Source organism: Podarcis tiliguerta (assembly GCF_965153285.1).
Source record: "Podarcis tiliguerta genome assembly, chromosome: 14".
NCBI classification, from domain to species: Eukaryota; Metazoa; Chordata; class Lepidosauria; order Squamata; family Lacertidae; genus Podarcis; species Podarcis tiliguerta.
In genome coordinates this window covers 9,293,744-9,320,315 of record NC_139547.1, presented here as the reverse complement: position 1 = coordinate 9,320,315, position 26,572 = coordinate 9,293,744, and the positions used below count along the sequence as shown (strand labels likewise).

At 42.1% G+C, this 26,572-nt stretch overlaps 1 protein-coding gene across 4 annotated transcripts in view; it reads right to left on the bottom strand.

Moving 5' to 3' along the window:
• ZNF609 (zinc finger protein 609) overlaps positions 1-26,572 on the bottom strand; it is a 102,196-nt gene that overhangs the window by 14,534 nt on the left and 61,090 nt on the right. For all 4 annotated transcript variants that reach the window (XM_083412972.1, XM_083412970.1, XM_083412973.1 and 1 more), the window contains exon 3: positions 2,449-2,674. In XM_083412972.1, the coding sequence (XP_083269098.1) occupies positions 2,449-2,674 (226 nt within the window). The remainder of the gene's footprint in view (positions 1-2,448; positions 2,675-26,572) is intronic.

The window sequence follows — 26,572 nt, the reverse complement described above, 5'->3', positions numbered from 1 at the left end:
TATGGAACATAGAGAAGTGCTACAACTTTGGCATAAGTTGACAGCCTCAGAAGCAGATAGTAGCCCAGCCATGCAAACAATTCCACAAAAAATGTAGCAATTCACCTTGCCACAAAAATACAGACATCAGTCATTTGTGACACAGAGGCCTGAAAGGACAGAATGTACCAGTTTATTTTACCCTTCCTTGCCAGACAACCTGAAAGAGATTTTTACCTGCCGCAGACAACCAAGTGAGAGTACAAACCTGAAACTACCCATGGGAGGTCATTAAAAAAAGTGTTCTCATAAACTAACCTTGTTGGTTAACTACTACTGAGGATTTGCTACCCGCCCACACTGATCAAACCTGCTGAAATCCTGTGGAGAGTTTTTATCTGTTCTCATGAAGTACTAAGATGGCTACTCCTTGCTTTGTTGTTCATTTCAACTTCTACCAGCTTCCATAATGTGGCAACATCAGCTGGGGACACTAGAGCACCAACAGCATTGTACACACAGAAAAGAGAACTAGGACTCATGAGAAGGGTGTGCTTACATGTTAAGAAACCAAAGAAGGATAAGCCTGGTGTTGATTCTTTTTTATTATTATTGGTATCTTTCAATTCCTTTTGATAATAAGTGGAAATAAAATTCTGCTATTTGTCATATGTATATTTTGGCTCAGCATCTAACACAATGTAAGAGAAATGACCTAAGCTACCAAAATTGTAAACATTAACCTGAAATCCATTAAGTGGGGAGGGTGGCAGGAACCTCTTGCCACATACATTAACCAGACTCCATATACTCAAGTCGGCCAATGATGCAATAGTTCCAAACTGCTTTGAAGGATGCACAGCCTCTGATGTGAGAGAAAATCATCACTTCTGACAGCAGGGACCAAGCAGCAGCCAAGAGTAGCCTCACAGGCAAGATCTTTGCACACATTGCACTGAATGAGTACAGGTTAAAAATAGCTGAGCTACAGGAATCACAGCATACCTCCTAGGCAAGTCCTGAAATCATAGCTGATCTTTAAAGAAGAAAAGAAAAAAGACTAACATGAAAGGACAGGCTGCAAAAACCATTAAAAGCCAAGAGCAAGAGGGAAGGCAGCCAGCAGCATAAGACAAGTGCCATACTCTGCCTGCCTCCTAAGCAGCATTCTCTGAAACACATATAGGAGGACTGAACATTGCCATATCATGAGATATGTAAACTACATAATTATGGGTGCCACTACCACAGAATCCAGAGGAATAAAGGGCTTGTCCCACAGTATTCTGATATTCCAGAAGAATGAGTCCCTGTGGCAAATCCTCTGCACATCAAAGTTTTGATATGTGCCTGGTAAATATAAGAGTGTAGAAGAAAGGGGGTGGGTAGCATCAATCCAGAGAAGGTTACTACAAAAAGCAAATAATAGGTGATCCAGTGCTCACTGATCATCTCTTTCAGCCTTTCCACAAAAAGCCCTGGAGACACCAGTGTGCAGACCTACCAATCTGAGAAAGAGCACCTGTCAGGGCTTTCTTCTCAAATAATAACTGCTTAGAACCTGTCAATTCCACTCTGCCTGGCATCATATTAAGATGGATATGTAACAGGCCAAGGAGATATATTTTACTTCTCAGCAAGATGCTGTCCTTGCATCACTTTCACTCAAGGTAATTGCCTACCTCCCAGTTTCTACTGGCTGTCTGTGTAGATGAATCACATCTCTTAAGGAGTAGAGGCAATGGGCTAGTGATGGTGGCAGAACATGGACTGGCTTGCTGGGGTAGAAAATGCACTCACAGTTTTTAGAAGCAGGCACACCTGGCAAACTTTCATTCTACCTCCAACTTAAAAGACTAATCTGAACAATGGCCCTGGGAGGAGGTTTTAGAAAATACAAGGTCAGGAAGTGGGCAGAATGTAGAATTCAAACAAGGTGCAAATTTGTAGCAGATAAGATGCTTTGGCCTCAGATCAAGTGATCCCCCCCCCCCTAGCTTATAATCAGAGTAAAACAGGCACTCTAAAGGTGAAGGGAAAAAATCTTTCATGTGCCTAAATATAGGAACCCAGAACAGCAAAATCAAGGCAACAGGCATGACCAAGTTTTTAGATGTGGTGTAGTCTTTTATCTCAATACCTAAGTGCTGCTTCACTGTTTGTGAAGAAGTGCGATTGCTGAAGAAGATAGGATGCAAGAATAAGTGGTACACCCCAGAAGCCTCTACAGTGTGTTCTCATTTTGCCTAGTGAGAGGAGGCTTCTTGGAAGCAGCTTTTACCCTGGACTACACCACTTCCAAAGGAACAATACTGACCCAATTAAGAGCAATTTCCATTATGGCAGAGTCCTCTGGGGCAACATTTATTTTGTGCAATGCCACACAAATTGAACTAGGCTGGGATACAGCATTTGAACGATCAGTTGACCAGCACTACTCTTAAAACAAACATACTGAAGGACACCTACCGTCTTCTGTCTCCTGCCATACGATGCCCTCCAGATTGACACTGGTGCCAGGTTCACAGGGGCCCAAGCACTCTGGCTCCGTAGCAAGAGCCACATCACATGTGTTCACCCCTACAGAGCGAGTGCGTACCATTATCTGCTCACATGGTGATGAGATATCACTGTTGACAACAGGAACAAGAAGATGCAATGGTAGCACTGCAGGGGTGGACACTGGAGACTCCATCTGGAAAAAGAGAAAATACAAATGAATACAGATGGATAAGGGAAGCTGGGTCTTCCTTATGTCTACAACACCCCCAAATTGAGATGGTCTGGCATTTAGGCCCTGTATTTGCCACTTGGATCTTAGCTTTAGGAGCAGATGTCACAAGTTCTTACTCAATATGTTCAGAATCTGGAGGACAGAATCTAGGTGCTTTTTGCACCCCCAACTTGTGAATGGAAATTATAACATTTTACAAATTAAGTTTTGACTCATCCAGCCCCCTCCTCCTTGTATGCCTCCTTACACATGCAGCTCTTATTTAAAAGGGAAAAGGAGACCAAGGCCTAGCCCTCACCCAGGTAGTAAGCTTCTTTCTGGGTTATAGATGGGACCTCATATGGACAGAATGCATGTGTGTGTGTGTGTGTGCGCGCGTGTGTGTGTATACACACACACACACACACTTAAAACTGGCACAATGGGTAGAGCGATGGACTAGACCTCTTTCTCCTTGATATTTAAGGATTACCCCTCCCCAACTCTGGAGTTATTTTTGTAGGAAGGAGCATTAAATCACACAAGTCCTGCATCTGTAGTCTGATGTGGTACAAGCCAGACATACGTTTACCGCCTTGGTGAGAACTAGGCACAAGTCAGCCTGGTTATTGGCCAGTGTGTATTCTATAGAAACAGATTCCAATATGGCAGATGCAAGTTATCCCCTGAAGCCTGCCACCAAGCGATCACGTTGCTACCATAAAGAGCAGGAAAATCACCACTAATACGCAGGTCATATGTCACATATGAAGAAAAGGCAATTTCAGGGCCTTATCCAACCTGCCCATCTCTTTTCAAAGCAGAACTATCTCCCTCTCCCAATTTAAGTAACCACCTTATAAAGGAAATCCCTCAGCCACCCCTGAAAGAGAATCTGCAGCATGAAGATGCTGGCTGCTCAGACAGAATCAGTTTTTGAGTACAAGGTTTCCAATTTGGCTTTTGCTGCCTCAAATAATCAGTTAATTCAAAAATTGTTCCAAATGCCACTCAACATTCAAGTGATGGCCCTGGGTATCTTCTGGTAAGAGCAGACACATTCCAATCAGGGGGATAAAGGCTTCAAGCTGTCATTTTGGGAAATCTGCCTGCTTGCTGGCGATTATAGCCTGCTGTTCTTGGTCTCAGATGAACCAAAAGCAAAAATCTCCAAGCCCCTTTGCCAGAAGATACCCTGCACACTCTCTTTCCCATGGGCATTCATGTACATAAAATCAGGAGTTATTTATGGAACATTACTGCCAAGAGCCACACACACACATTCAAACTAATTCTGGTTTTTGAACAGTTGTCAGATAATCCTCCTTAGCTGATGCCATCCCCCTCCCCCTCCCCCTCCCCCTCCCCAACTAGCTATGTCTTTTTATAAAGTAATTAAATGCAATGAAAGAGAGCAAGTGGATTCTTGTGTGCCCAGTGCTGCACATCAGAATTACATCTCTACAATGTTCCCAAAACAATCCTTGGGAGGGGAGAGTTGTACAGTATCATCGCAAATATACTGAGCTCCCTTCAACTCTCAGGAATAATTGTGTCCAAAAACTTTGTAAGAAAATGGTGGGAAAGGACAAATTCTATGTTAGCTAGTGCCCCTGAAAGAGGATGAGGAGGCAAAAGCCCTCATGTTTATCCTTCAGTGAACACATTCTCATTAAATGTTCCCCATCACACGAGCAATAACTGAGGGAAACAGCTGCCTCCCCTTTGGCAAGGTTCGGTGCCCAAGAACGTGGGCAATGCTGAGCTCTGGGGATGGATTTTCACTTCCAGTCATGTTAACATAGCAGAACGAAACACCCAGAGTGCCTTTTGCCTGCTTGCCTGCATTTGGCTCCTTCTCCTTCTGTGTATATCCTTGCTCTGGACAGCTGAACAAAGCAAATCCAATCTCATCAACATTTAATACTGGATGCCAGTTTAATCTGCAGTGACTGAGCTGGATGTATCTGCCCAGGCAGGTAGCAAAGCTTATGGCCTAGTTCTCTCAGAGGCAGTAAGTCTGTATCTTGATTGTACCAGTTCCCTCAGCCCTCACTTCAAGACCAAATGCTCTCTTGCAGAAAAAAAAAAACATTCCTACACATTTCTAGCATGTTAGAACAAGGCTATAAATCTAACCTGTATTTATGGATGTACCACTTTCTCAGTACACTTCCCACATAGCCAAGACAACCCTTCAAACCATCAGGTAACTATGGTTAGTTTTAACTTCCAAACCATGGTTTTCAAATCTACTTCAACCCATAGTTTGGAAGTTTGTGCCAACTATAGTTTGCCTGATTGATGTCAAACTATGGGTAAAGTAAAACCAGCAAATAGAGGAGAGAGAACATGGTTGAACACTCAGCTCATGTTATCAATCTTCTAAACCAGAGCTGCTTATTCTTTGGCCCTTCAGATGTTGCTGAACTAAAATTCTCCACTTCCCTGGCTATTGGCCACGCTGTCTAGGACTGATAGGAACTGTAGTTCAAAAACATCTGTATGGCCACAGGTTAGCCATCCCTGCTGTAAGTCATGCTTGGGAGGATGAGGATTTGAGCCTGGCTTATATCTCTTGCATTTTAAAATGTCTCCTGGCAAAAGAAGTGCAGTCTTCTGTGCATGGTGGGGTATGTCACATTTTGCTGAGCCGGGCCCCAATGACTGCATTTATGAAATCAGGCCAATTTGCTTAGTTTCAAGCTTAGGAACTGGCTTCTGATAAAGATTGACATGAAGACAGAAAAGAAACAGGCATGCAGAGACTAAGTAAAAAGGTAAAGGGACCCCTGACCATTAGGTCCAGTCGTGACTGACTCTGGGGTTGTGGCGCTCATCTCACTTTATTGGCCGAGGGAGCCGCCATACAGCTTCTGGGTCATGTGGCCAGCATGACTAAGCCGCTTCTGGCGAACCAGAGCAGCGCACGGAAACGCCGTTTACCTTCCCACCGGAGTGGTACCTATTTATCTACTTGCACTTTGATGTGCTTTTGAACTGCTAGGTTGGCAGGAGCAGGGACCAAGCAACGGGAGCTCACCCCATCGCGGGGATTTGAACCGCTGACCTTCTGATCGGCAAGTCCTAGGCTCTGTGGTTTAGACCACAGCGCCACCCGCGTCCCTAGAGACTAAGTAGCTACACTGTAATCACAATGCATTTGCAAAGATTGCAAAGATTCCAAGGTGTCTGGGAGCAAGAAAAGGTCTCAGTGGTGGCTGCATACCCCTTTATCCTGACTAAGAGAGAATTTGTTTATTGGGACAATTCCCTAGAGCAGTCTCACAACAATCTAAAGCACATTTTGCCTTGATTCTGGCAACAGCTCTGACACCACCCTAGAAAGGAATGTCATCTACAGCCCCAACATTTACACTTCTTACACTTAGACTTCTCAGAATTTCTTACACTTTTCAGAATTTCTGCCAGCTGGACTGACACCCTCTGAAGAGCTCCCAGGTGGAGACCTATCAATTAAAGTTGAGGATCAAGGTCACACTGCCACAGAAGACACTAGAAACCTCTACCTGTTGCTTGTGAGAACAGAGAATGGAACTAACCAGCTGCTCCAGAAAACCCTGCTCTCTAATCCTGAGCAGATGCTCCCTCCTCTCACATATTAAAGCAAAATACTCAGCAAGAAACCATGGTCACTTCATCTTGGAAGATGGAAACTGTTTCACCACAAAATACCCTGTATACAGATCTGGGCACTTCTTGGTGCATTTAGAGTCAGGGTAGTTGCAGGCTTGCAAACCCTTCAGCTGCTTTCTACTTTGAAAGGTAATCAGCACTCAGCAGAAGAACACTAATTGCCACTCCAGCTTTGCTAATTATCATTTGGTCACATTTGTAATCTGCATTATGCCACAGAGCATAATAAGCAGCTTGCTGAGAACCATCTAATAAGTGAGGTGGCTTTATGGGATTTCATATTTCACTCTGCCATGGAACAAATGTAGTATCATTTATCAGCTGTCGGGGTGAAGAAAGGAGACAGAAGGAAGGGAGAGCATGTGTAGCTCAATCCTCCCTGCAGCTTTTGAAGACAGAGAAGGAAGGAAGGAAGGAAGGAAGGAAGGAAGGAAGGAAGGAAGGAAGGAAGGAAGGAAAATCTTAGAAAGAGCTTTTCAAAGAAGGCCATGAGAGAATATACCCTGCTGACCAGAATACATGTCAGAGGAAGTACTGGGAGAAAAGGGAAGAACTGAAGCCTAGCTCCACATCTCTCAATGGCAAGCCTCTGCATCTCTTCTGAGCTGCAAACAAGACCAGTATATTTGCTCAACATAAAATATGAGAGACAGGCTGATGGGGAAAGAAGAGAGCTGGGAATCATTAATCTCCCTATAGGTAGTAATTACATTGTGTTCTCCTCCTGTGCAAAAACTCCTGCTAGGCTCAGGAACTAAACAGATTGTCAGAGCCAGACATGCAATGAAAGCTACTGGCAAGTGCAAATGTTGAACTGCAGAGAAAAAGTCTCCAAAAAAATTACATCAGCCACTGCCAGATGAGCAAGCTGTGTTAGTGTGTTATAATGTCAAATGGCACATACCTGACTACCACCAACTTCAAAGTCCCTTTAAAGCTTCATGCACTAGGTCATGAACATATAGCAAGGGATCTAGGACCCTCTCAATGAAAGTGAATCTTTTTGGACTTAACATAGCCACTATCTCTTCTTCCAAATCTTCAGGACCCATCCATCCAAAATTCTGCATTGACAATCCACACATACACACTCCTTTTCTACTGCCCAGACTTGCATCATCCTTATGAAAAGGTGCACTCAGTGAATAACTCTCAAGTGCTAGGGCAAAATAAATACACCAATGAAGTGCAAGTATCAACAGTGTTGAACCTTTGATAAGACTGCCTGCCGAGTACATCTGCAGGAACACACAGGGTTGTGACTGATATTGGATTCAACCCACAGCCAAAAATAGAATATGACTTCACAAAAGGGCTTCTCTTAAACTAAGATGCCAGGTTAAGTGATGGCTTATGAAATGAAGAGGGAGAGAACCATGTACACCACCTTGACCTACTTGGAGAAAAGGTGGGATATAAACTCAATAAATAAAATATTTAAAAGTCCACACTTACATATTCTATGATGGTAAGGATGCCTTTGATCAAGTAGTCAGCTACCTTGTTTTAACTGCATCCCAGTCAGAGGGTCCCAAAATGCAGTTGTCAATGGTGACCAGAAGTTTAATTTTGGCAATCATAAAAGAAAATATACTGTCCAGGAGAGCAACTTTTATATTTTTTAAAAAAGAACCATTGCCAACAAAGGTGGGAATGGGGTGTCACTTTCAAAAAATTTGTCATGCTCTGGTTTCCCTGTTTTTTTGTTAGGACACAGAATCTGTATCATGGCCTAAAAAGAGTCATTACCCCTTCATATATGCAAATCCCACCTGCTGCTCTTCCTCTGTAAAACCCATTGATTGGGCAATGGACACAAAACCACATCTGCCTCTGTGGAGCTAGAAGCAGAAAAGCCTACCCTGCAAGAGTCTAGGTTGATTACTAAGACATGCCAAAGTTTGTAGACCACTGATTATTGTGCCACCTGACAGTCAAGGCAGGAATGACAGCTCTCAGTTCCAAGACCTGCAGGTGTATACAGGCTATTTAAAAACCAAACATCCCCAGACCCCATGCTTTGTCCTCCCAAAATATCTCTCCCAACTATACTCTCTCTTCACCACCAAGTAGATCATAAAGGACTGCAGGAGATACTCCATGTCTCTGGAGTTCCAAAACTGTAAAGGGAGTGAGGAAATTAATAATTCTGTTTCCAAACTATCACTCATGTAACAACTGTATTTCCATGAGGTGCACTATAACATTCTTTCATTATAACTGCTTAGAATTAATTTTGTTATTTCTCAACCGTTACATCAAATTGAAGTGAGGAACCCTACAGCACTGATATAATTTGCCTACTGTAACGACACAGTTGAAAACACAAAAAAATTAAAGCACGCTCCAAACATTCATCCAAAAACCTATATATTATTTTGACAAAACTGGAAAGAAATGAGGTCAATCTTTTACACTCTTTAGGAGAGGTTCTCATCTATTAACACAAAGCAGTCAGCAGAAAGACAACTTGGAAAGGAGATATTTATATAGTGGAAATGTCCACACTTAGACCACAATTGGCCTGGAGAAGCAGGTGTGTTTAAAAAGAATGCTACACCTCATGTATTTACATAAATTTAGTATACCAGCAATGTAACATACATTGAAATTTATTTCTCCCTAGTTATCCTTATTTATATTTCTCCTTATTTACACACACACACACACACACACACACACACACAGTGGTACCTCGGGTTAAGTACTTAATTCGTTCCGGGGGTCTGTTCTTAACCTGAAACTGTTCTTAACTTGAAGCACCACTTTAGCTAATGGGGCCTCTCGCTGCCGCTGCGCCGCTGGACCACAATTTCTGTTCTCATCCTGAAGCAAAGTTCTTAACCCGAGGTACTATTTCTGAGTTAGCGGAGTCTGTAACCTGAAGCGTCTGTAACCTGAAGCGTCTGTAACCCGAGGTACCACTGTATATATATCAAACCAAGCAGTGCTTAATTTTTAAACACTCCCATCCTTCTACTTTCTGTAAGGACTTTACAGATCCTATATATTTAAAAACTCTGATCCCTAGGGTAGGCAGGAAAGATACTGAGCAACCCTAAAGTATCTTACTAGCAAGCAAAGGCAACCAGTCCTTCAGGATAAGAGACTGTGCCATACAGACTTCATCTCTCAACACTAGCTAGTAAGTAATGGGATGACTTTCAAAGGCTGATAACTTCATGCTTGCCAGCAATACACAGCAAGGCAGAAACATACTTCCTGCAACAAAACTGAAGGGAAAATGCACGACTAAGGTACCAGAAATTTGTGAGTGCCCGCTGGGTCTTCATGGACCCCTGTACAGTATCCCTGCCTGACAAATGTACAGTAGTACCTCGCAAGACGAATGCCTCGCAAGACAAAAAACTCGCAAGATGAAAGAGTTTTTCGTTTTTTGAGTTGCTTCGCAAGACGAATTTCCCTATGGGCTTGCTTCGCAAGACGAAAACGTCTTGCGCCTTTTTTAAAAAACCGTCAATGCATTCCTATGGGAAACCGTCAATGCACAGTGGTGCTTCGCAAGACGAAAAAAATCACAAGTCGAAAAAACTCGCAGAATGAATTAATTTCGTCTTGCGAGGCACCACTGTATGTATTTTCCCATTAAACTAGAGTTGAATGCATCTCATTAAAAAAAAACAACACCCAAGAAACACCAACTATTACTTAAATTAGAATTTTTCAACCTTTTGGGGTCCACGGCTCCCTTGATCAACTGCATTCTTTCTGTGGCACCCCCGTCAGGCGCAGGAGCCCAGTTATGTCACCCCTTGCCTGCAGAGCTGGCAGCCTCTCACCCTTTTTCGAACACTCTGCCTTGTGGAGTGTTCCCTCAGCCTTCTCTCTTCTCCCCTCTCCTTGGGAGTCCTCTGGGGAACTGCAGTTGCCACCCTGGTTGCTGAGCTGTCCCCTCTGCCCCAAAGAGAGGTGTCTCCTCATACTGCCCCAGAGGCACCATTTGCCTGGGGAGCTTGTAGCCAGGGCTGCTGCAACAAGCCTTTGGGAGGCAGAGACGCAAGAGGGCATCAGGGGAGGGAGGGGAGGAAAGCGGGACAGAGGCCAGTGTAGCCCGCAGCACCCCTGACCATCATTCAAGGCACCCCAAGTTGAAAACCACTGACTTAAATGGAATCTATCTGATCCCAATATGAAAGATCAATAGAGTGCTTACAACTGTAAGAGGCATAAGGATTTCATCTCTACTAATGCCAAAGAGGTGTTCTATATCAGGTCACTGTGTTGTGAAACAGCTTCTTGGTGTACATACATAAGGAACAAAAGTTATGGACTAGATGGTATTTTCCATGGAGGGGAAAAAATCAACATGTAAAAGCAGCACACATAAAACAACATTTGAGAAAGCAGAGGAATGTCACCTTGAAGTAAGCTATAGCAATGCCTCATAAATCCTCAATGCTTTTTAGCTATAGCCTTTCTGAAGCTGGCTAAGTACCAGATCCTTAGCAATCAAGAATGCTCACCAGCCCCAAACAAAAGCAAAAGCCATCTGGATATATATTTCTATGTAAATTTATTTCATTCTTGATTATTCAGCAGTGGTTTGGCTACTGCATAAACTCACCAAGGAAACCATGGAATCAAACTCCCAGTCACACATCCTTACCAGCCTTGCTGACAACAAGCTCTCTTTCAGTTCCACCACAGATACTGAAGTTACTAAACATGCACTGCTGGTATCAATAATACCCTGACACATAAAGGCATCATACTCCAGCCTACCTGCCTAGATCTTTATTGCCTATGGATGCAACATCGTAAGTAGCCAAATAGGAAAAGGTTCCCCCTAGAGCAGGGGTACTCCAACAGCACTATTCTCTTAGTGACAATGCAGCACTCAAGACACATGTGGTTGGAACCACATCTCACTAAACAACTGTAGTTTATCTTAACTTCACACATTTCAATCACCGTAGCTCAAGAATAGAATAAACTTGTTCCATAATGCTTATGTGTAGCATCATAAACGTGGTTGTAATTAATATATATTTTGTATCCTGCTTTCAAAGAAATAGGAATCTAGAGGTAGGTCAGATCAAAAGTCTGTGGGGGACCTATGGCTCTCCAAATATTGCTGGACTATGAGCTACAGCTCCCATCTTCCCTGACTATTGACCGCATTGCCTTGGGCTGATGAGAGTAATGGTTCAACAGCATCTGGAGGACCACAGGTTCCCCATCCATGACCTAGTGAAACAATTATTTCTGCCTCTATCTCCCCTTAGTGAAACAATACCTTACCCCATAAAGCAGCCACTCTACATTTTTGTCATTATCATACTTGCTCTAAAGCTGATTCTGCTTGTCACTTACAGAATAGTTGATGTTTAGGACACAACTCAGCAAGAGATATATGGCCTGACTGAGAAAAGCAAGACGTGCAAATTACATTGAAATGGGCAGAAGAGAATGAATACCCCAAAGAAGGTGGGCAGGTGGTCAACACAAAAAACCAAGGTCTTACTCATTTCAGTTGCCTCCCCAAGCAACTGTACCAGTCACTAATAAGCAATGCACTTTACTGAAGATGAACTAATCAGGTAGCAAAAGAGGTCCCCACACCAGGAACTTGCCTCCAAATTCTGTCGTCTAGTGTTAAGATGGCAGACCTTGTGTTAGCATCCAGAAGTGACATGAGGTACTGTACAAACCAGCAGCAGGCAAGGTAGGCACCAAGCCAACCAAATTCCTTATTCTTACCTTGTGTGCAGTATTCAAAATTAGCCAGGCACCAGGCACATTTTGCACCTGGCTTTTGATCATTTGAGACCAAGTGAAGGTGCCCGAGCACCAGGATGGGGCCTGACATCTCCACTATCTGGAGATGGGGATCATTGGATCTGGACTGTTTTCACACACTTATGCTCAATCCTGCAGAATTCTATCAGTTATATTTTATCTGCACAATCAGAATGAATTTCTGGAACCAAAATGCTTTTTCTGTGCAGCCTTGGCAGGAGCAGTCACCATTAAGAAAAAGAGGTTGGAATAGGCCAATAAATATGTGGATTGTCCCTGGATTAAGTGGCTTTTCTTCTTTAAGTTCTCAAAGCTCTTAACCTAACTCAAGGTTGTCAACTGAACTAGCAGATGTTTAACTGAGAATGTTTAGCACAGTCCATTATTTGAAAAATAAGACTTTAGAGTGCCTTACCAAAAAATGTCAACTAGACATTCCGTTTTGGAGACTGTAAACTTGGTCTAAGAAGCCATTTGGTGCCTAGCTTATATATCTGAGTTTCTAACACTGCTTGTGTGCCTCAAAACCCAGCAAGGATGTAAGGCAGCCTTGTCCTCTTACTATTGACTGAACTCCCAGATTCCCCACTCCTTCCTTGAGTGTTCTTCTGAGCAGACCAAAATAAATACTCTTACAATCAAGAGTTGCAGAAGTGGACTCAGTCAGTTCACTAGCAAGATGAAATTACTTTGAGCCTGTGAGATGGGGCAGGCTGCACAATTCTAGTAAGCATATTGGCTTCAGCAGTCACAATAACTCCTTACAAGAAAGACCAGATTTGTCAAGATTGACCCTTGTATGGGCCAGTAAACACCATGGAACAGGAGACAAATCCAAAAACCTCTAAGCTGGCTGCATCTCAAAAAGTTACTCAAACTTTGAGCTGTACTGAATCAAATATATTTCACATGCAAACAGCACAAAGCACCTACAGTGCCCCTCATGAAAGACTAGAGCCACCTTTTGGGCTGAAATGTATCCATCACAGCGGAGCAGAAGCCAGAATTTTCTGGCTTCCACTTCAGAGCTAATGATAAATGATGCTCTTTGCTGGTGCCAAGTACCAGAGCTAAAACACTTTTCATGCTGTAGCAAATAAATTTGTTTCAATTCCCAGAATGTTAGTCTTTCTCTTACTATCTAGGAATCTGATTCCTTTAAAATTAGAAGGAAAGGAAAGGACAGTGAAGGTGAGAAATGATCATCTCAGAGAATGTGGCCACAACCCCACTTTAATTTTAAACAAAGGTATTGCTGAATGAAGCAGTCCCTTGCAACCTAGAATCCCTTTGAATGCTTAGAGCTCTAATATATCTCCCATTTCTGGGGTCAAAAACTCTGCTGCTGAAAATCAGGAATCCTATTTGCAGACAAATCTGGAAAACTGTGCTTTCCATCTTGCAATCTGCTCCTTTTCCACTACTGGTGACAACTCCTCACACCCACTGCATGGCACTTCTGCATAGAACTCTAGGTCGGCCATTTCTTCTACATGGACATGGATCTAGCATGGACATGGATCCCTTCACCAAGAAATTTTCATAGGTGGGCTAACATGCCTTTAATGACTTAAGTTCTATCTTGGAGTAAAGGAGGAGGTTCCATCATGGAAGAGATACATATAATTTAATAACACAAAATGGCTGTCTAAAATTGCCCTGGCATGTCGCCTCTCAGTTCTCTGTGCCCTTGATGAATCAGAGACTCTTTTAGCAAAGTCAACTAAATATATGCAGTCCTAGCATTATTCCTGTTGCCTAGAGAAAGGCAAAGCCAAAGGTTGGATACCTGCAAAATGATTGAAGCTGGTTGGATGACAAGGACAAGACGAGCACAGTATGTTGGTCTCCAAAAGTTTAGCATGGAAATGGTTACATTAAAAAAAAATGCTCTAGCTTGCAACTCAAACATGACATAACCACTAATTTTGAATATATTTCCATTTGTTGCCCTGGAATTACCACATTTTCTCCACTTCTGACTGGCTGATCCATCTTCAAACATGATTTGAAGAAACCAGCTGCAAAATTTCTGGATGACAGGTCATTTCAGGCCAAGTCCTTGGGCCAGGATCCAGTTAGCCTACATGACCTGAAAGTTATCACTTTGCAAGCTTTCAGCAAGGCAGGGACAACTTCAGCCATCTGTGAATGTGTGCAGGGTGTGGTGTCTAGATTCCTTTTAAGCTGGGCTAACAGCCAAGGAATTTCTTGGCTACTGGATGTAACTAACCCCTATATAGTTTCTGGTAGCTACGTATTCATGCATCAATTTACCCTTGTGATAGATGTATGAGTTATACATATATAAAATGCTTGTTTTAACTCCTCCTTCATGAGAAGATTCAAAGAAACATTTAAAATATACATAACTCACACACACTCCAGATAGGTTAACCTGTTTCCTGCTTGATTATTATAAGAAGCCATCTCCAGGTAAAAATTGATGGTAAGCACAGGCAACTAAAGATAATTTCTAAATTAAGTTTTGTACCTGGAGAACACATTCTATAAAGAATATTGGTTCAGACATTTCTTCTGATGAACCTATCCTGAAATGAGGATGTGGGGTCAGAGAGCACCATCAAATAAAACTGAACTTGCATAATCTACTTCCCTGGTATACAATTTCTCTAGGGGGTGGCAGAACACTTTCCGTCCAAATGCAGATTTCTTGGTGGGAGCACAAATGAATTAAACGCTATTTCAAAAGCTATGTAACCATTTCAAGTTGAGCTTTGCACAGCACTAGAGAGATATTCAGTGCATGCAATGGTTGTGTGTGTGTGTGAGAGAGAGAGAGAGAGAGCGCACAACCTTTTGTGAGGGGAGATAAAAGCAGTGTTGAAATTCCCCAGGCACACTTTGTGACTGACACGGGTCTAACTGCAACCACATGGAGATCTCTGGATACAGGTTGGCAACTGAGATCTAGCTTTCTTCAGCAGGTAAGCAGAAGAGCATTTATACTTCACCTTTTTCTCCATGGTTCACCACCCCTCTTCTAAATTAATCCCTACAACGACCCTGTGAGGTAGGTTAAGAGGCTATGACTGGCCCAAGGTCACCCAGTGAACTTCATGACTAAGTAGGGATTTAAACCCTGATCTCCCAGGTCCTAGTCTGACACTCTAACCACTACACCACACTGTCTTCCTAAAGCACTTTTGTTATGGGGCAGCTACATAAATTAACTAGGCAAATAAATATGAGGAAAGCAAAATGTTACTTAGAGAAGGATCTGAAATATATTCCTTGAAGCTTGAATTTGTTTTATTCAGGATTGTTTTATTTGATGATTTAATGTGTTATAGACTGCTCTGATTTTTTCCCCTTTAAAATATAAAGTGGTACAGAAATAACTCAGCAACAACAACAACTTCCACTGGCGGGGGTGGGGGGGGAATCAAATGTAGGAAACTATGAGCACATGAAACCAAACATTCTGTGGTGTTCCTTTTTGGCTATAGACAAACATAATAGTCTAAAATCTTAATGTAAAGAACTGGGAAAACCAGGTTCCACCCAGCTTTTATCCAGGGTTAGATACTCAGATATATAAGGTAATCATCAAATGGCACCTTAAACCTATGTTGCTGGATGCCACAATGGAATATCTAGGCACCATTTCTTCCTTTTATTACAGTAAAGGATTTCTGTTTGGGGATTGAAAGGACTTTGTTTAACCTTAACCCCTTTGTTTTGTGCTTTAGGAGATCCTGATGTCCACAGAAGACAGGTGGATAGCACAGTGTCAGTATTTGTGATAAACCCCTTGCCTGCTCTTTAAGATTAAAAAAGGGCATTCCCCCCTCCCTGCAATGCTGCAGCTAAAATGCTTCCTTATACTTTGTACAGATCCTTCTATGCAGAGTAAAAGGCAGTTTTAACCATATCCAGCCCAGTAGTGCAGTAGGAAGGGCTGAAAATATTCTGTGTATGGGTAGGCATGTATGCAAAGAGTTGTTGGAGACTGCATGTCTGGTTAATGTGTGAACTGCTATGTGTATGTTTGTGTGTGCTGTACATATGGTGACTGTGTGGTTATGTGCAGGCGCTGATCCTTGCAGTGGTAGCTGAATGTCATTGTGGCCCTTAAGCCAAAGAAGACTAGCCACCCTGCTTCAAAACATGCTGATTTAGAACAAAACGATGTCTTTATGTTATTTAGGAAGATATACATTAAGTATATGTAACAGCTTAAATGATTAAGCAATACTTGAAGCAGAAAAAAATATTTATTATTTGTGCTGAGCTGCATTAGGATGGAAGCTGGCAACTAATTACAAACACATATACTGTATGATTTAATAAAGTGCATAAGTATTAAGATAAAGATAAGTACACATGCATGAACCAGACCATTTACCTGGACACCAACCCTGCCAAACTCTCCAGAAGCAAAAATTAGTAGACTGACTAGAAGGGTGCTTTTTCTTTGAGGCGAGAAGTATGTGTCGTTAGGGTGGCCGACATACTCAAAAATTCATGACTTGAGGAAATGTACTATTCTGAGTAAGTTGCAGAGCTCATGCAAGTTAAGAGGAGATAAACAGAAGTGTGAAATCCCCAGGGCGGTCAGTGAATACTGGATGACATCTATTAAAGCTAGATTCCATCTGCTATGATGGCTTGCCAGTCCCTAGCCTGCAATATCTAGTCAATTAAAATAAATATATTATCTGTGTGTCTTCAGTAATGCAGTTCATGTAATAACTGACCTCAAGCGGAAGGTATTCCCTCCACCCTGCAATTGTTTTATTTTATATAGAAAAGCAGTCCTTTAACTCCATGGTCACAAAAGACCAAATTAAGCTTGACAAACCCATTATAATCTGATATAAGATGTTCTGAAAGTCCAATTAAAAATAATCTCTTCTTATCTACCTTAGAGAGCTCTGACACAATAAAGTTCTTGAGATACTTTATTTGTGTATGTAGCAATTATAAAGGTATTTTCCACACAGGGCCTCATGCAAGTAGAGACCTGGAGAGGACATAATAACACAGTATATTGCTGCAATTGTTTGCAAACATGTTGTACACAGGTATGGCAAGAGATTAGAGGATATTTGGCTTCTGAAGGAAGATATGTGTGTATTTTAGATATGATAAGTGGGGAAGACAAGATGTTTTAGAGCTGTTTATCCCCCAGGCAAGAAGAGACATCTTCTTCCAGTCTATTAAATATTAAAGCCTCTAACTTGTTATTGTGTGCATGCCGCAGCGCTCACAGGTTGTATACCACTGAGGAGAATGCTTGTTTGCTTGCTCTCATTTCTCCTCGAATAACTACTTTTTAATTTAAAGTTACAAAGAGAGAGCCAGTTTGCTTCTCATCACAAATATGGTTCTGAGCAGCTAACTGGGCAAACATGGAGGAAAACCAGGAAACATATATCTTCAAATTTGTGTATAAGAACAGTTATACTAGGATAAGACTAAAGGTTCATGTAGCCCAGCATCCTGTTTCCTACAGCAGATACACAGAAGCACTAGCAGGGCCTACCTTGATGGCAATAGCCCACTTCAGATACTGTTTCCCACCAGACAGGTACAGTGGTACCTCGGGTTACATACACTTCAGGTTACATACGCTTCAGGTTACAGACTCCGCTAACCCAGAAATAGTGCTTCAGGTTAAGAACATTGCTTCAGGTTGAGAACAGAAATCGTGCTCTGGTGTCGCGGCGGCAGCGGGAGGCCCCATTAGCTAAAGTGGTGCTTCAGGTTAAGAACAGTTTCAGGTTAAGTACAGACCTCCGGAATGGATTAAGTACTTAACCCGAGGTACCATGTATTCAGCAGCACTCACCAACACAGACAAGAAAACAATGTTTTTCTTCCTGTTGAGCAAATATGCTCAAACGCCATATGAGTGTGTAGTGTGAAAGCTTACAGCCTGAATTCATGCACAGTTAAGTGCACCTAGTTATTCATACACTAGCAAAAGCAGTGGAGAGAGAAAGACAATCTATTGTGTGCAGGAGCACTTTTACTACATTCCCAATGACTAGTAGGGCTGGGCGATACCAGCTTTTCAACATTGTGGTATATCACCAAACATCACAGTCTGGCAATATACCACGGTGTTGAAAAAACAAGCTGCGTTGGCCTCAGCCTGAGAGGCGCTGGGTGAAATTGCTGCAGCTCTCACTGAGGGAGCTGAGGCAGTTTCACCCCAGCGCCTAGTGGGCTGGGACAATGCAGCTTGTTTGTACGGCTCAGCTGTGGGGCGGGAGGGCTCCCGATCCCAAGCTGAGCCATCCCAGGTGTTCCTACCACTTGTGGACAAGCAGGGAGAGCACAGCGGATCCTTTGCGCTGCTCTGACAGGGATGGGGAGGGCTCCCATCCCTGGCAGAGCCATCCCCAGTGCTCCCCCAGCTTGGACATTAGCCAGTGCTGGGCTGGGAGATCCTTTAACTGCTCGGCTGAGAGGAGCAGCAGTTGCACACTCCTCAGCCAAGCAGTTTAAAGATGCAGAAGGAAGAACTGTACTGGTGCCTCACCAATGCAGCTTTTTTTCCTCCCTCTGCACAGTATGAGGGCAGAGTGGGATGGCAATTTCACTCATATATTGCTGGTGAAACTGCTACCACTCCTGAGTCCCTCTGCTAGCAACGGTTGCTGGAGGAAGTCGCTAGCAGAGGAACTCAGGTGCGGTGGCAGTTTCACCAATGATATACTGCTGGGTGAAGCCAATATCACGGTCTGGTCCTCATACCGGTCCTGGGCAATATGTCACCCAGGCCTAGTGACTAGCAGAAATAATTTTTGGCAGCCAAGTTCAGACACCTTTACTGATCTCTGCATATAGTTATATTACTATAGCTAGTAATCTATTTTTCTGCCAATAATTTGTATAAACCTCCTTTAAGGCAAGTAAACCAATGCCCATAATATCTTGTTGAAAATTCTATTAAAGAATTATGCATTCTGGTGTACACCTCATGCACAGGAAAATATATATATATAAAGATGATCTCTGGTGCAAGTGGGGAAATGGAGTAGTATTCAGGAAGCCCCACCAGTATTTGAATGGTATGTTCAAAGGTACACAAAATCCTGTTCAGTTGCCTCACATCTACCCTTCTATCAAGAAAACCCGTCTTGCAATATGCTGGGACTTGCTGTTTTCTCATTTTTCCTCCTGCCAATTAAAGTTGGTCATTATCCATCATCATCTAGGAATCCTTCCTTAAGTCTCTGTATCATAACCCAATGAATTGCTACAATTGGATCCTGCCCTTCACAGTATTTTTGCTGCTCAATAGCCATAAACAGATTAAATGAAGACATTTAATCAGGATTCCCCAGTGAGGTCCACTGCTCACTAGAGATTTCAACCTGGATCTCCCACATCTAAGGTAAATACTCTAGCACTCAACCACCCTAGCTCCTGACCCTTTTATTTAAGGATTCCAGTTTCTCCATATGTGTGTGATCTTCGACTGAAGGATGGTATATAAATTAATTAATTATGCAACTATCATACAGCTCTCACCAGGACAGCCTTCCACTCTTCTCACCAAGCTAATTCCCCCTCCTTCTCCGAATTCTTCTTTGCAAAAGCCCCCCAAGTTTGTGCGCTGAGCCTTTTCAGGAACTAGATAGATTCCTTCTGTGCTTCCTCACACAGTTGTCCTATGGTGGACAATATTCCCTCAACATGCTCTGCTTTCTTCATTCAGAGACTAACTTCCCTGGGTAAGCAGCATGTTACTTCTGCTTTCTGTACAGCACCAAGGAACAGTCTGTGCAAAATAATATGTAAAATAGCAGTACCTCCCCAGACACCACTGAATTGTCCTTTATCATGCTGACTTGCATGTTTACCACTGCTGCTACTTTACTTAATTAGAGCAAGACAAAATGCCTGTGGGAAACCCATAAACAGGGCCCAAGCACGAGAACTGTCTTCCCTCCTGAGGTTTCCAGCAAATGGTATTCAGAAGCAATACTGCCTTCAACTGTGGAGGCAAAGCACAGGCATTATGGCTAGTAGTCATCAATAGCCTTCCCCTCTATGAATTTGTCTAACCCTCTTTTAAAGCCATCTAAAGTGGTGGCCATTACTGCCTCTTGGGGGAGTGAGTTCATAATTTAACTACGTACTACAAGAAGAAGAACTTCCTTTTATCTGTCCTAAACCCTCCAACATTGGAGGTCCACGAGTTTTAGTGTTACAAGGGGGGGGGGGGGACTTTTTTTCTATCCACTTTCTTCATGCCATGAATAATTTTATAAACTTTTATGATGTTACCTCTTAACTCAACTTTTGTCTCAACTAAAATGTGTCAAATGTTGTGAACTTTCCTCATAGCTGAGTCTCTTCATTCCCTTGACCATTTTAGTTGTTCTTTTCTAAATCTTTTCCACCTCTACAATGCCCCTTTTGAGGTGAAGTGACTGGAACTGTGCACAGTATCTCAAGTGCGGTTGAACCATAGATTTGCATAACAGCATTACGATAGCAGCAGTTTTATTCTCAGTTCCTTTCCTAATGATCCCTATCAGGGAATTTGCCTTTTTCACAGTTGGAACAGTATCTTCATTGAGCTATCTACTGTGACCCCAAGGTCTTGTTCAGTTCAGACCCCATGAGCATATGCGTGAAATTAAATCTTTTGTCCCAACGTTACACTTGCCTACCATTAAGCTGTATTTGCCATTTTACTGCACACTCACTCAGTTTGGAGAGGTTCATTTGAAGTTGTTCACAATCTCTTTTTGTTTTAATTTAAGAAACCATACCATAATGACCAGCAATAAACATACAAAGAGCAATTAGCTGTTTTTTAAAGCAATTTACCAAATATGGGGCTTCAAGTCTTATTATTGAAGCAAAGGCCACCATGCCAATCTTCAATCTAATCTCCAAGGGCCAGGAGAACAGCAGCATATTTAGGATAAAGGTAAAGGTACCCCTGACCCTTAGGTGCAGTCGCAGACAACTCTGGGGTTGTGCGCTCTACAGGCCGAGGGGGCCGGCGTTTGTCCGCAGACAGCTTCTGGGGCATGACTAAGCCGCTTCTGGAGAACTAGAGCAGCGCACAGAAACGCCATTTGCCTTCCCACCGGAGTGGTACCTATTTATCTACTTGCACTTTGACGTGCTTTCGAACTGCTAGGTGGGCAGGAGCTGGGACCTAACAACGGGAGCTCACCCCGTCTCAGGGAATCGAACTGCCAACCTTCTGATTGGCAAGCCCTAGGCTCTGTGGTTAAGACCACAGCACCACCCGCGTCCCATATATTTAGGGAATCCTGGTCTATTTTTTCACTGAACGGGAACAGAGCATGAATAAAGATACGGTAATGAACATTAATTTTGACGACCAAAAAAAGGCACAAATTTTATGATGGTTGTGATACTACTAGCTATGATAGCCGAGAATCAGTTTTTTGTGTTCAGAGACAGGATACTTCTAATTACCAGATGTTGGTGACAAACAGGATATGGTTCTCATATACACACACAGAAAAGGAGTTCTATCAAGCATTTAACCCACTATTGTTAATACTGACTAGCAGTTTATACTTTCTGAAACTTATCTAGGGTTTCAGAAAGGAGTCTTGCCGTCCTACCTGAATATACTAAACATTGAGCATAGGACCTTTTGCATGAGAAGTATGTGTTCTTCCACTGAGCTAAATCCCTTACCCAAAGCTTGTCCACTATAACATGCTTCAGGGTTTCCTATGGGGATCTCACTGATCAGTGGCTGGATCTAGACATATCAAAGAAACGATTCAGTTGAACACGTTATAAACTCACACAGGGAAATCCAATAGGGAAAGACGGGACTCCATGGCGGCATCTGGTGTCACAGTGTTATATTGCATATACAATGCATATAAAACACCTTTTCTTTAACAATCTAGCTGAGTTCAGTGCCACTGGTCAGACAGTACAGGATTAGAAGGACCTATGACTTGATAGGTTAAAACAATTATTGTGAAACATTGAAGAATACTTCCTCCCCCCCCCCCAAGTGAGCAGAGATGTTGCTTTGCAGTCAATATTCCTAAAGTGCAAGACTACCACCTGCATACTAAATTAACAATCACGTTTGCTTCAAGTTGCTACACTAAAACACTACCCATCTATAAACACAGAACAACAGCTACAATGCAAAGTGAGATCTTTTCAAATGTGAGTACTGCAGATGAGAACTAAGTCTGGCATGCAAAAAACAAGATTTGTACATTTCTGAAAATGCTGCCTGGAAATTACTGTGGGTTACAGTGGTAAACCAAGACCACATTTTACTGTGCCTTCTATATCTACTTCCTGTTTGCATGCAAACACCATTAGACATTTGCATGTGTTAACTTGAAATGTAGCCAAGCATCCCATGTAAATCTGCTCTCTGAAAAAATCTGCATAATGTAATTAATAATAGTTCCAACGTTTACACAGGTTAATTTATGTTGATAGGGAGAGCCATGGGGGTGGGGAACCAATCCTGTATAATTCTCAAACAACCTGGAGAACAAAGATTTTAGAATCATCTAGTGTAGGGATCGGGACACAGTGACTCCTGCTTTCCATCCAGCTCTAGCCAACATAGTAAATGGTCAAAACCTATGGGAGCTGTATCCAACAACACCTGGAAGGCCACATATTCCCCATTCTTGATCTATCATGAGGAAGTGTTGTGTTAAACTGTGACTCACAGTCTACTGAGGATGCACAAACAAACTGAGAGGAATTTGTTTCTACTTCAAAAGTCTATTTCTATACTTCTGGCTAGTTTATATACACATTGTTGAATCTCATTATCAAAGACTTCCAGTCTGCTACAAAAACTGACGGAACATACTATCATATCCTTCTGGAGCTGCTGCCTGAGTTGGGGTGGGTGGCACTACTTTGTGGTGGCTCCGGTTCTACTTGGGTGGTCGTTTCCAGAGGGTGCTGCTTGGGGAGTGCTCTTCGGCTCCATCCAGATAAGAATAGGGTACTGTAAGTGGCGGGTTCCTTAGACTGTATGGATGGGAGGTTGCCTGCTTTTAATGGGGTTACACTCCCTCTGAAGGAGTAGGTACGTGGCTTGGGGGCATTTCTGGATCATTTGCTTAAGGCTATCTAGACAGGGATAGCCTAACTTCCATCATCTATGCTCTAGTAACCTTTAGGTTAGAATACTGCAAAGTGTGATATGTGGGGCTGCCTTTGAAGATGATTTGGAAACTTCAGCTGGTGCAGAATTTGGCAGCCCAATTCAAAGTGCTGGTTTTGACCACAACACCTCAAGGACTGCCTTTCCCCATGAGAAGCTACCCGGACCCTGCAATCTGGAGGGCAGCAGCATGAGAATGGGCCTTTCCTGCGGTGGTTCCCAGTTTGTGGAATGCTCTTCCTAGGAAGGCTTGCCTGGTAGCTTCATTATACATCTTTAGTTCCTCTTTAACCAGGCCTTTGGCTGATTAACATTCTATGTCCTTTTAAATGTGTTCTGTGAGAAGGGGCGATTGGTTTGTTTTGTTTTTCTTCATGGTTTTATTGTGTATTATATTTTTATGCTGTGAACCACCTTGAAATCTTCAGATGAAGGGTGGTGTTCAAATTAAATATAATAAAAAATAATAAGATAATATACAGTAATGTAAATATAAAAAATGTGATGACCTACATTGTTCATTAATTCCATAATTTAAATGTTGCCATTTTCCTTGACAAGGCTGAAATCCTGCTGTACCCTTAACCAGAAGTAAGTTCCACACCAACTAATGAGACTTACTTCTGGGCAGATGTGTATGGGATTGGTCTGCAACTCTCCTAAATTATTTACAAGTTAATATCAAGCAAATACTACAATGTAGGGTGCTCTTCTAAAGTTCAGGAGAGTGACAAAAACAAGGTTCTGTCAGAGGTTTTACTGACACCTGACACCACAAACAATTGGAGAACAAAGGGACTAATTGGCCGATGTCAGTGAAAGACTTTCCTACTAGCTCCTTTTCTTTGGTGATCACTTGTAGCAGAGTAAGATTGTTTTCCATAAACACAGTCTTAACAATGAGTCCGCCTAAGTGATAAAATTTTTTCACTCTCAATCATAGGCAACTCTCCTACTCTCCCCTATCCCATCACCAGTCTGCTTTTTTTTCCTGGCTGTCTTATGGCCTGGAGTGAGAGGGGTTTCCCCCCTCCTTATATCTTCCCTGCTATAATTTCTCACAACTTTGGAAACAGGTTCAGAAATCCAGCTTGTGGATGAAAGCCAAATATATCCTCAGCTATTGATCCAATATAGTAAAGCCTGTAGTAGATTTACTACAGGCTGCTGCTCTTTTTGCTCATGGACATAACACCAGGAATGAATTCGCATTACTTCACAGTAGCTATTAGGAATAAGGAGAATATGCATTACTCTTTCAGGATGCAAATCATCTGTTATCCCAATATTTACAGCGTCTGAATGATGCAGCAGGTTTATTTATTCATACCACCAATGTTAATGAAATACGCCCATATTGTTGTCTCTGTGACTAGAAATGCATACCAAAAAAAAGGGGGGAAATTCTGAAATGAGCTGTTTCTGTTGAAGTAAATCATAAAAGCTGCCTGCCCATATGAACACACAGTGCTTTCAGGTCTCCTGATTAGCAGACTTATACATGTCACAGATTTATTTCAAATGTTTATAAATCACTAAACATTACAAAATACATATGTATACAACAAAATAAAAATACAGCAAACAAAAACTGATAAAACAATTATCAAAAAAGGAATTTGATGCTATCACCAAGTTCACTCAACCATTTGGAGAAACATGTAAAAATAAAAAAAAGATTTTAGCATCCAACAAAAGGTATACAATGTAGGAGGCTGTCTAACTCCAATGTTCCAAGTGTAAGCATTCTGGTGACATTTTGCTTCAAATCTCCTTATAACTATACTCAACAGCTTCCTATAGAAGCTGCATGAAAGACAAAATGATACCTCATGTGACCCCAATAGCATAGTTGCCAAGAGGCCAGGCAGGCTCCCAGTCCTATTATCTGAAACAACCTGGCAGGTAGGGATGGAACCACTGAAGAACTTTTTATTCCCATATTGCAGAGCCATGTCAGGAGTTCACCATGGTTGATAATTAAAAAAAGCTGCTGAGAGAAACAGTAACAGGGTCACACTCCCCCTATCCTTCTCTCAATAAGGCACCTTTTTTCAGTGGGAATTCTTATTCCTATTAATTTTATTTCTACACCACTTTATATTTTAAAGAAAAAAATCTCAAAGCTGTTTACAACACAATAAAGCGTCAAATAAAACAACCAAGAATAAAACCAATTCAAGCTTCAAGGAAAATATTTCAGATTGTTCTCTAAGTAACATTTTGCTTTCTCCAAATTTATTTACCTACTTAATTTATGTAGCTGCTCCATAGCAGAAGTATCTAGGAAGCAGTGTGGTGTTGTGGCTAGAGTGCTGGACTAGGACCTGGGAGATCAAGGTTCAAATCCCCACTGAGTCACGAAGCTCACTGGGGGATCTTGGGACAGTCACAGCCTCTTAACCTACCACACAGGGTTGTTTTAGGAATTAACTGAGGATTGGGGTGAACCATGCACTTCTTGGAGAAAAAGGTGGAGTATAAATGCAATAAATGCCCTTCTGCTTACCTGCTTAAGAAAGCTATAGGGCCCAGCCAGATGGAGAAGTCAGTCGCCAACCTGGCATCCTGAGATGTCCACATGGTCACAATTGGACCAGCACAACACTAGGAAATCGCACCTAGCCTCTGGCTAATTTCTAACACTGGTTAGGTTAGAAAATCCACAAATACATAAATAAGCAAGCAAGCAAGCAAACAGCCTGTTGGGTCAAATCAAGAGTCCGTCTCATCCAGCATCTCATTTCCGCATAGTGGCCAATTAGATGCCTCCAAGCCCACAAGCACAGCATGAAATCACTAGTACTGCCTGCTGTGCTGTCTTCCCTACGCCAACAACAAACATGCCGGAGCATACTTCCACTAAATATGAAGGTTCTATTTAGCTTTCATGTCTAACAGCTGTCAATAGCCTATCCTCTATGAATTCATCTAATCCCCATTTAAATTAGCAGCACCAGTCACTTCCCACAGCATGGAATTCAGTATAATTTAATCACTCATTGTTTGAAGTACTCTCTCATCTGTTCTACTGCAAGTTTTATTTCTGCATTTACATTTGTCTGTATCAGGAGGAGAAGCAGGTCAGCAAGAGCCATGTCATAACCTTGGCTGATCCCAACTGCAAGAATTGGTATCTGAATTTGTATATTTTCCTCTTCCATTCCCAACCTTCTTTTCTTTCATGTCTACTCAACTGCAGTGCCTGTATTTTAAAATGTTTTTTCAGCACCTGGCAATTTTAGGCTACGATAGGGATAACAAAATATACTTAAGTATATCTGCATTAAAAAAAATAACCTTTATTTTGTCTTGCCTTAATTATCCTTTTATCT